The sequence below is a fragment of the Drosophila mojavensis genome, unplaced genomic scaffold, assembly GCF_018153725.1.
Source record: "Drosophila mojavensis isolate 15081-1352.22 unplaced genomic scaffold, ASM1815372v1 contig_16, whole genome shotgun sequence".
Taxonomy (NCBI): Eukaryota; Metazoa; Arthropoda; class Insecta; order Diptera; family Drosophilidae; genus Drosophila; species Drosophila mojavensis.
The window spans coordinates 8,903,728-8,915,315 of record NW_025318693.1 but is presented as its reverse complement, the minus strand read 5'-3'; the positions used below and the strand labels follow the sequence as shown (position 1 = coordinate 8,915,315).

The 11,588-nt window shown below is 35.8% G+C and overlaps 1 protein-coding gene across 5 annotated transcripts; it reads left to right on the top strand.

The window, feature by feature from the left end:
- Positions 1-238: 238 nt before the first annotated feature.
- LOC6572938 lies at positions 239-11,438 on the top strand. Of its 5 annotated transcripts, none has more exons than XM_015166660.3 (7): positions 3,368-3,517; positions 4,806-5,012; positions 8,708-8,947; positions 9,004-9,180; positions 9,239-9,380; positions 9,950-10,105; positions 10,160-11,438. In XM_015166660.3, the coding sequence occupies exons 2-7, from the start codon at positions 4,949-4,951 to the stop codon at positions 10,563-10,565; spliced, it is 1,185 nt and encodes a 394-aa protein (XP_015022146.1). In that variant the 5' UTR covers positions 3,368-3,517; positions 4,806-4,948; the 3' UTR covers positions 10,566-11,438. The 5 variants fall into 5 exon arrangements, with proteins under 5 accessions (XP_001999041.1, XP_015022146.1, XP_015022147.1 ...); XM_015166661.3 differs by having other exon boundaries at positions 4,691-5,012; XM_015166659.3 differs by having other exon boundaries at positions 3,368-3,534.
- Positions 11,439-11,588: the final 150 nt, after the last annotated feature.

Sequence of the window (11,588 nt, the reverse complement as noted above, 5' to 3'; positions counted from 1 at the left end):
AGGGGTGACTTTTGGCTAACACACATACACACACACACTCCAATGCTCTGCCTAGACAGAAGACTTGCTGACTGTCTGACTGAGTCTGGCATCTATGCTCAGTTTCTTACCACCGACTAGTGACGCCAACAAATTAGAATTTGTCTTACACACACACACACATGCCCGCACACACACACACACTGACACACTCATACGCTCAGTCGCGTTTCTTGTGCCGTTTTCACAGTTCACGTCGAGCATTCGTTACGTTTGAACGTTTATTCGAACGCGCTCGCTTCTGCTAAACATCGACTTGGCTGGATTTCGAGTGCTCTTCAATAAAAAAATTCAAATAAAAATAAAATAAAAATAAAAAAATAGAAATAAAAATGCGCAGCCAAGTGCTAAGTTTTTGCATTGCAATTTTGTTAATTGTTTGCCTCATGTAGAAGGCACTTCCAGCACGTAAATAATAATTATGCCTGGCACAGTTCTATTACACTTGTATCGGAGCGCACAGTATGACAGCGAATACGCTGAAGAGCACGCCGCACAGGATACGCCGGATAGGCGAAAGCCTGCAGATGTTGACGCAGGAGGCGCGACGCACAGTTGTGCGCTATGAGTGTAAGTATTTTACCCTCAGGATATATTTTAATGGCTACATTTCAAAGGTCATAGCGATAGTTGAATATATAAATAAATTCATAATTATTGTAAAATCCCATTTACAAATCGTAATATACGCATTTTACATACATATTGTTGAAGCTGTAATGTGTGAGAGAAATTGTCCATAGGGTTAGTTGGAATAGCTTCATTGCATAGATAATAGTCATCAAATTCAAGTTTAAGGCAGATATGAGCAAAAATTTTAAATTCTAATTCATTAATATTTAATAGCAATTTATCTTCAGGATAAAATTTTAGGAATACATTTTCAATGCTAAAATAAAATATATTTTAAATGTTATACATTTTTGAAATCTTTGATTAAGTTTATCGTCAGGATAAAATGAAAAGCATTTTTTAATTTTTTCTTTAATACAATTTTTTTTTTATTTTTTATTTTTAGTATTCTTATAAAGCAAAAATTTAATGACAACAAAACTTAGGCATACGTCATGTGAGCCATGAGTCAATTAATTACATGCTTTGTAACGCATTCAGTGTTGCTGATGTCCTTCAGCTGTTGTAGATGTAGTTTGCATTTAATCATGTCAATATGATTGAATTTCAGATGTTATTTATCTATAGTGCAATATATCTTCTTCTTTACGTTTTTTGTTTTGTATCTGTATCTGTATCCGCATGTCCGTTGCCTGTAACAGTGTAATAAATCCATGAAATGTAGTCATAGCTATTGCTAATTTGCATAAGCCGACAACGTCATCGCCAATTTGAAAGCCACGTTTCGTTCTTCACACATGTCCAGAGGAAGGTAAATAATAAATGGCTGTTTATATTTATGTGATGTAAATATGAACATGTGTATGCCAGTATGTATGCATACATGTTTTGTTTAGAATTTTCCATTAGCAAGATGACAAAACAAATTTTCGATTTGTAAAAACATAGATACATATTTACATATATAAATGTGTCGCTACTTTCAATCAGCATATTTAACAAGAAATGAGTTCAGGAAATATTTCCTGTTGATATTTTAAAATAAATATTTATATATGGAGTAGATATGGCTTTAGAGTGTGTCGACGGTTATGTTTCGCGCTAAATGAATAACACTTCTTATCATGTCGACAAAACGCTCGTACGGTCCAATGTGTACACACATTTATTGTACTATATATATGGTTTTGTATATGCCTGACAAGAAACTTGATATTATATTTCACCATTAACATTACAAAATCAATATACTTTCAAGGGTCATATGTTATACCCTGTAATAAAACTCTTTCACCAAGTGAACACAATCACTGTCCGCTGGCTTGCTCATCCGTACATCTATCTTAAGTGTACATATGTAGTCGTGTATACCCCTGTTTCATTAAAGGTCAAGTTCAGAGTTCAGTATGAATGCCATTATACTTTGGACGCTTTTAAAATAAGAAACTTGAAATGTTAAATATCACAAAGTATTCTAAACCTACTAAACTCATAGCCTAATGACCTCTGCCTGATGGGGAATATCGAAAATACCGCAGATCCTATTGCAAAGAAAAGTGGAATATTTAAATAAATAGTATATATAGAAGCATGGAAAAATACATCTAGGACTAGGATCACCAAAAATTTCAATTGGATCAACAATTTTTTTTTTCAATATTTAGGTTTATAATATAATTTATAATATAGGATCTCTAACTTATCCAATTAGTATCATACTATTTATAATAACTTTTTATTCCATTAGAGCTCTGATAGGATACAAAACTAGACCAACTGGCGTATTCAACATATACATAAATTAGGATCACTTAGCCAATTCATCCACTATATATGTATCTATATGTATACTCAACTAATATTTTTCCAAATTTAACCCATTAATGCGCCTTGAACGAGTATTATACAGTTGCTTCTAATTTCTTCTGTTTAATATTCATTCCGCTAAATAGTTAGTAATTGCCATGCAGCTCGAACAAATTGCATTCGATAAGCAAATGAAATGCGAAAATGAGTTGCTAGAAACCTTACTGAAAATGTTTATCAGCAGCCAGATGAAGTTTTTATAAAAAAAAAAAAAGGCAAAAAAAAAAAAAAAAAAAAAAAAAAGAAGAAGAATAAACTAGACGTGCGCCTAACACGCGATGGAAATGCATATTCCTTAGTGGCTCACATACACATGGGAATTGGCCCATTGTGGTTGTTAATTAAGCTCACCTTGAGCTGTGTAAGCGGCTTTCATTTTCAAGGTCATCGCCGATAATTGTGCCTATAAAAAAGAAACTAACTCACAAAAACTTAATATCAACCGCGAGGAATTTGAATACCTTAAAATAATACTTGAAACTCTTCTAAAACTTTAAATGAAAACTAAAAAAATTATGATAGAAATTTAGCTGGGATTCGCACGAGAACCACAATATTACGCATACGCCCGCATCATCGCGCCGAAATGTGATTCGAGCATCAAGAATAATAACAAACAACACAGAAAAATAACAAACAAGAATGAGAATGAGAAAGCAAAACAAAAACGTGAGAAACAACAACAACAACAACAACAACTCGAATAACCAGTTGCAGGCTGACAAAATCAAAACAAAACTCAGAAGCAACGCGCTCACACAATCTAGCTCTCTCGCTCTACTCACCTTTCGTTCACTCTCTCGCTCTGTCTCTCATGCTTTGTCTCTCTTATTTGCTTCGCTGCTGTTTGAGTGAAACGCTGGAGAAATATGTTTTCACAAACGCTAGCCGCCGCCTCAGTGTCTGAGCAACTGCCTCGAGCTGCGGTTCGTGTTCCTCGTGCCTCGCGTGATTTTCGTTTCATTTGTTTGTTTGCTTCGATACGACAACACAACGAATCGGTTTTGTTTTTCCAACGCTTGAGCGCATTTATGCAAATGTTAGATACGACATTATGTAAATAGCATAAATATTCAATGAAATTGCCCCTATTATTTTTTGGGGTTCTTTTGGGCTGACCCTGAATTGCGACATGCACGGCTGGAGTTGGGCGTCTTGATTGTCTGCGCCAAACAAACTTCTATTTATAGAGCTAATGGCATGTCATAGCCGTCTGTAAGGAGTTTGGGGCACACGTTCCCAATAACCTAACAAAAGGTGTTAATTTAACGACGCATACGTTACACAAATTGAATGCCATCAAATTGTCCGAAAAAAGAAATACGCAAATTATCTTCATTATGAATTTCAGTCTTTGAACTGTTTATTGTGTATTTTTTGCGTACCATTTCTCAGTCTTGAGTGGCCCGAATTTTGTGCATATTCTAATTTTGGACATTTATAATGTCAGGCAATCAGTCAATCTATCACTCCGTCATTCACTTATTGAGCCGGTTATTCTACTCAGTCAATCATTTATTGAGTCAATTAGTCAATCATTGAATGATTGAATGATGAATGATTCTAATAGTAAGGCAATCACTCAGTCAATTAGACAGTCAACCAGAGCCAGCTAATCAGAGCGTTCAGACGATAGTCAATCTGTTCATCTTTTAATGAGTTAGTCTCTTACAGAGAATCAGTCAGCAGTCAATCTAGTGTCTAGTCAATCATTCAATTAGTCAACTGGTTATTGTCCTCCTCAGCCATTCAGTCAATCAATCAATTTGTCTATTTTTCAGTAAGCCATTCAATCAGTCCATATTTCAACCAGTGAGTTAATCAGTTAGTCAATCAGTAAGTTTATCACTGCAGTAAGCAATCATTCAATCAGTTCATCACTCAGTTAGTTAGTATATCACTATCACAGTAAATACCTTACAGTCAGACAATCAATCAGACTTCCAGATAGCCAAGTTACTAATTGGTTAGCCAATCAATCAGACACTCAATCATTCAGTCAGCTGCTCAGCTTTTCGGTTATTCAATCAGTCCCGTCACTAAGTCAGATCTTCACTAATCTTCTGCTTAAACTTTTGACTCTATAAATCGAGCTAGCACCAATTTTAGTTTATTTATGACTTTTGTTAATATTTATGGTGTTTCACACATGCACACACATCAACAGTTTATTGATTATTGTGTTTATAAATTTTCGATTCGCAATATCTAGCTTAGCTGCTATAAAAATCGCATAAAAACTAAACGAATGTGGCAAATAAAATTTCAAAATTGATGTGAATTCAAGATAAATCACATATTTCTTATGCCTTACATATGTAATCCAGACAACTGAAGCAGTGCGTAAATTAAATGCGAAAAATACATACTGTGGATTGTGTACAATAAGTGTTTAATCGAGCATATGTATATCGTGTTATATATCGTGTATATTGCAATAAAAATACGAACAACCAAATAAAATGCCAGCATGGAGCTGATAAGCAAATACAAACAGAGAAAGCTAACAACGGGCGATGTGCGCAATCTAAATCGTATGTTTGTACCAACCGCTATACTTTATTTTATATTTTTATTTTGTATACTTTACAAGATTATATACATGTATATATTGAAAATGATTTATGCTGTAAATGTGTCACTATAAATATTTATATACTCTTTTTTATTTTATCCAAGACCAACGCCTACAAAGGGCGAGAAGAAACAACCTTCAGCTGCACATACCTATTAGATATACATACATATATTTTGTATGTATATATATGTGACATTCTAAGAGAATTTTTTAGGAGGCGCCTTCATTGGCCACCAAGTTGACAGCAAAAATATTTTTTGATCAATTATAGCAACTTGTTCGTCTGTCGCGCCTGTCATTAGGTCTGTCTCTGTGTGTGGAATGCGCCTTTCATCAATAATGTTTTTATTATTTTTCGAAAATGTGTAAACGAATATTGATGAATGACTTTGACATTAAAGCAAGAACACACACACACACACGCATAGTTTAGCTTAGCATGGAAAAATGAAAACAAAAATAAAGAACAATTATATTCTTTTTATAGCATTTATTTTTATGAGCAGGCAATAGCAGGAGTTTGTGTCGCCAACTTATAAATGAGCTTAGGGCAATCAGATATGACCATACATACGACTATTTGTTTATATAAACATGCAACTCTAGAAAACTCCCAATACTTGAAGATATACAAATATATACATATGTATATATGTATATATGGATATATGTGTACACGTAGGTACACATACATATATGTACATATATAAAATCTCATGTTTTTTATGTTTTCAAGTTTTTTTTGCATGGGACTGAGAGATGACAATGATATGAGCAGCATTGAATAGATTTTGAAGTCAGCAATTTATTAAATAAACTACAGTATATCATTTGTATGTATACACACATACACACACATATGCATGTACATGTGACTCTAAAAATCCATGCACAATTTCTACTCGAATTCCCTAAGCCAGAATAGCCCCAGCCTCATAAAGCTCATATCTGGGACACACTTAAGCTTCCCTAACTCACACTTAATATCGTAAAATCTACGTAAGCAAATAGTTACAGGTGCTAAATTGGCCTAAAGGCTTTGCGAAATGTGTTAATTTCTGTACTTTAGCACGCTAATTAGGTAGCGAATTGGCAGCACCTGAGGTTGCCCCCTGCAGCAGCCCGCGCAGCATTTTTTGTTCCTTTTGGCTCTGACGTTTGGCGGCTCTATTTGTTGGTGCTTGCTGAAATATTAATAAACAATTAACTTGTGCAGCTAATGGCGGCAAGTGCTGTGTGTGGGCGCAGTTCATAAGAGAGAAATGCGCATACGCCATGTGGTTCAAGTCAACAGTATAAAAGCAATTGCAAATAACCCGAAGTAGCTTCCGGCTGAGATGATGGCAGCATCGCAGCTAGTTAAAAGTTTTACCAGAAATGATGTGGTCTATTTGATAGTTCTAGGCGTATAAGACGCACAGCTGGCATCTTATGAATCAAAGTATTACTTGATTTGGATTCTGATTTTTGTTTTTTTGTTTTTGTTTTTTTTTTCATATTGAGTTTCGAGCCGTAATATTTATTTATAACTCGCTTTATACGGCATTACGCCATCGTCTAGCGCCCATGAGCCATATTCAGTTACACAAATCGACAATTTGCCGTACCGAAAATAGTTGCCCGCGGTGCTAATGAGATTCTCGGCTAACAATTTGTCTAAATGGCCAAGTCGCCAGTCCCCCTCGTCGGTCTCTTGGCGGCAAGAGTGGAGCCAGCTCTGGAGATGGGGCATGATGTCATTTGCTGCACCACACAATATCAGCCAGCCAACCACTACAACTACAACTACAACTCAAACCATATGATGCAAACATTTCTAATTTATGCGTTCAATTGTGCATGAAGCCTACTCATTATTCGTTGTTCATTAGTCGTGAGCACACTCGTATATATGCATATTTATCAGTCTATTTGCTATTGAGTTTATGATTTTGCATTAATCCTTGCTAAACATAAAAATGGCTTTAAGTATAAAATAATAGACAACAATTTCCACATATGGTGAGACAGCAAAATATATTGAATTGAGCTAACACTGACTGCATAATACTCGCTCAGAGCAAGCGCGATATATTTGTATTTCAATAAATTCATACCCCTCAAACTATTTATATTTAATGAGGCGAGCTCTCAAAGTTGATCGATATTGATGATTGATCGATCTTTAAAATTTCCCAAAATCATTTTTCTAGAATGTCTTTCAAGTCTACTTCAAATTTACTTCACGTATCTCCTATATATATGTACATATATTCTATATTTCCCATATACTCTGAATAACTTATGAGCGGCTATACGAAACAAAAAATACCGCATTTTCATTTCGACTTTTATGATCGCACACATATTTCAATTTTGTAAATATGTTTGTTGACTTTTAGCCACAATGCATTTCTCATTTGACTGCCTGAACATTTCGTTTCATTTAATTTATTTCGCTCGGCGTTTTAACATTTGTCTGTGAACTCGGCGTGTCGGAAATTTAGCATCAATTGAAATGGATTTTATTGAGTAGCTTCGTCGCTAATTTCAACGTCATCGGCAAATGCTGTCATGTTGTTGTTTCTATTGTAATACCCATGGAATACGTGAATATGTGAAGGGTGGCATGGGCATTGAGCCATTGAGAGTGTAAAAGACGAGAGTAACAGTTCACATTTGGTATATTAATATATGGTATTATTAGTAATTAAAATATTTTTATTAGTAATAAAAATATTATATTAATTTTTACAATATCGATAAATATCGAATTTGAAATCAAGTTTACAAAATATCTCTGAGCTTGTTACAGGTTACGAGTTGTCTAAAAAGCACTCCGGCTTTTAATGTTATTTAACATGCAGAGACTTTTATTGGCCTATATACAAACAGAAATTAATATCAATAAGTATTCCCTTTTATAGAAGTTTTTGAAAACATTTCTGAATCGCTTATGGTGTACCATTAAATGACTATACACTAAACAATAGTTTCCTGGTTAGCTAATATGCTCATGTCTCTAATATCGATAAATATCGATTTTAATAGCTTCTTATAGGGTATCTATCGGCTAGAGCATGCAAATGTTATCGTTCGATTGCTTTCGTGGCTCGTTAACCAAGTCATACAACATCTGCCATGATATCATGCCTCCAATATAAACTCTGGCCAGCTAGTTTATGGACTGTGTATGTTCGTAAATGTGCGAGCCAGTGTGTGTGTATGTTTTTTTTTTCACAATGAATTCTAGTAAATTTACGAATATGTATACAAAAAGAGACGCCGCCACGTCTATCCGCAGCTCCACCTTCCGCTATTGTAAATGATGCTTCTCCGTTCGTGATGTTTCGCCAGCTATGCGCAATAATTTATCATGTTCCTACCAAAGAAATTAGCTATTCTTATAGGTAACCTTCGTCTTAATATAGTTGTAATAAAATATAATAAATCATTGGATATTAGCAATAAAACTATATAGAAGGAGAAATAGCTATTCCTTATACTACTTATGATTGTACCCAATAAAGGAATTGGAATTTGGGCACCTCAACATATTTAAAGTAATCTTAGCTTTATTTAAGGCTTTCATATTTATTCCACTGAATTTGTAATATAAATATATGATTTTTTAAAACTTAAACTTATGAACTAAATGTTCTCCCTATCCAGATATTGTTATATGTCTCATGGTGCTGGTGGCGATCTTTTCGATTATCTGGAGCGTTTCCTTGCACATGTTGTCGGGCGATTTCAATGCGGGAATCATTAGTGCCAAAATAACGTTTAAGGATCGCGACTTTGACCAACTGAATGCGAAGAGCAAGGAGATTATCAAACAGGATCTGCAGAATCTAGGACAACTGTCGTATGAATACGAAGAAACGCCGCAACCGTTGAAGAGCGACAGCCGTAAGTAGACTCGCTTATACCCTAGCTGGAGTGAATGTAAAATTGCTTCTCGACAGAAACTAAGAAGCCAAAATACAAATTCGAACATATCTACGAGACTAAGGACAATGCGCCACTGCTAGCGCGTTTGGTCAGCGATCAGGAGCGAGCGCCGGAGGATGTAACAACCACAACAAATGAGCCACCCAAGATTGTGCCGAATGCTGAAGCGGATCTCAAATTTCTGTCTAGCCGTAAGTGGAGTAGCAGAGCATGGAGTAATTGAGTCCACAACGTTTATGTCTATTGCAGAGTCTATAGACCAACATGGAACTCGCTGGAGTCGTGGCATTGGCGCTCAATTTGTTTACGCCTTTCCAGTGATATCGGAAATTGTGGCCATTATCTGGACGGCCATGTGTCTCATCTATCAAACGGGCAGCAAGAAAACATCGTAAGTGTGAATGTTTATTAGAAGTTTATTTTTAATTTGTATATTCTGTTTTGAATGTGATACGGGGTATATTGACTTGGCAGGTCGGTCTGGTCATGAATATTCAAGTTAAATGTAGAGCTCGTTACGTAAAAGTTTACATCTCGGATAGAGATATTTAAAGCGTAAGCCTCATTAGGCATGCCCATGCATGGGGTATATTGTTTCTATGACTGTTTCAGAAAATTGATAAACCAAAGCTGGGCAAATAGGATGATTGATAAAACAGATGACTTCTGCCTTCGAGATGTACTATATAGGGTCGTCCATATTGAACGGATCTGGCAGCTCTACAAGGTTGACCATTTTTAAAAAATATTTTTATTTTTATTTTTATTTGTATAATCAGCCTGTACTTCTTGAGTCTGTACGGCGTATTTTGCCCGATTTGAAGCATACATATAGGGTTGCCAGTTAGGTTCGTTGAATATGGACAGCCCTGTAGTCGGATGCTCCCAAGCTTATATTCGGAACAGAGTTAGCATAGTCAGATATATATTTAGTCACATTACTATGCCATTTGCTTACAGTGTCCTGCCAAAACCGTGGCGCATTGTCGTGCCCTCCATATTGATCTTCTCGCTGATGAGCCTGGGCAGCGCAGCATATACGATACTGACCAATGGCTATCTGCGCCGGCTGTGCGGGCAATTGCGGCAGAGTCTCACTAATCCACTGGCCATTAGGTGAGTTGTAACTCTTTTTGGAACTGCAACTAATTTCCTAAACTCTTCCTTTAGCTGTGGAGATGCCATTGCTCTGCTGCGACCGCGCATTCACGAGCACAGCATCTCGCATGATGCATATCTGGATCTGTTTCGGTGCAGCTACATCATCAGTATGGTCTTGTGGTTCCTGGCCCTGCTGATCATGGTGCTGCGCTATGTGCTCGCCATCGATTTTCAGCTGGTTGACATTGAGGACATGTTCGATCGACCGCTGCAGCCGGTCTATACGGAGGTGCAGCAAAGCAGTCCACAGCACAAGCAGCAGCTGAGGCCTAGGTCCGAGGATGATTTTCAGAGCGCCAAGTCACGACTCAGCGATATCACAGTGCCGCTGCTCGATGCGAAGACCCACGAACAACAACAACAACAACAACAGCAACAACAACAACAACAAATACACTTGACAACTGTCGCCTAAGCCTTGACTTTGTCACAAGCAAAAGCACATCAGAAATCTCAGGTTTATTTTTATACGATTCTTTTAGCGAACAAAGCAGAGTTTCAAAGGGCGGAACTAGAAGAGATTAAGCAAGAAGAGCTAGCTTCGGCCAGCCGAAGCTTAAATATTCTTGCAGAAGCCAAAGTTTCTTATTTTACCTATTTGGGAATTATAAAAGTAATATCAACTACCCTATCTAACTGCCAAAATGAGATAAGCTTTCTTTATCACGTAAGCCCTCATGTATGAGCATCTTATCAGTAGTGAAATATTATCTCACGTTTGTTGTTATAGAAGCAATCAACTCTTAATTGAAATTTTGTATTGCTTTCAAAACAAAAGGCAGAAAATATAATATACAATTGCGAAACTTCAAATTGAAGCAATGTATATAGTCTCAGTTATATGATCTACCACTCCACTGTTGTTGGGGTTATTAAATATAAACTCTTGCATCAAAATTTTGTATAGGTAAACTCATGCACCAAGGATTTTCCCGATCGCTTTGAGTGTCTTTTATAGCTCGTCAGTTTAGTAGGGAGAATTCGATGTACAAGATTTGAGTACAAAAATTTTATTAGCTTAAATATATTTAGCACGATCTGAAAATATTTTATTTATATACTGGAATCACAAAAAGTTTCCCAAAAAAAACGATGTTTTGGTTATATGTAAATTTGTTTTCCAAAGAAAAATTACTTCCGATCGATAACTCACTAAGACTCGGATAATGACTCAATGAACCCATGATCATGGCATAAATATTTTTCTACCTTAGATTACATATTCTTCTCTCCTTCAACCACATAATTCTCTGCAAGAATATTACAAAGGTTCTCTATTTGCTGAAATCCAAAAAAAAAAAAAAAAAAAAATATATATATATATAAATAAAAAAAAAAATATAATTAAATAGGTTTCGAACAATTCAATGATATTAACTAAGCCTAAACTAAGTGAACTCGTGCCTCGTTTTAATTTATATAATAATAATAATGATAA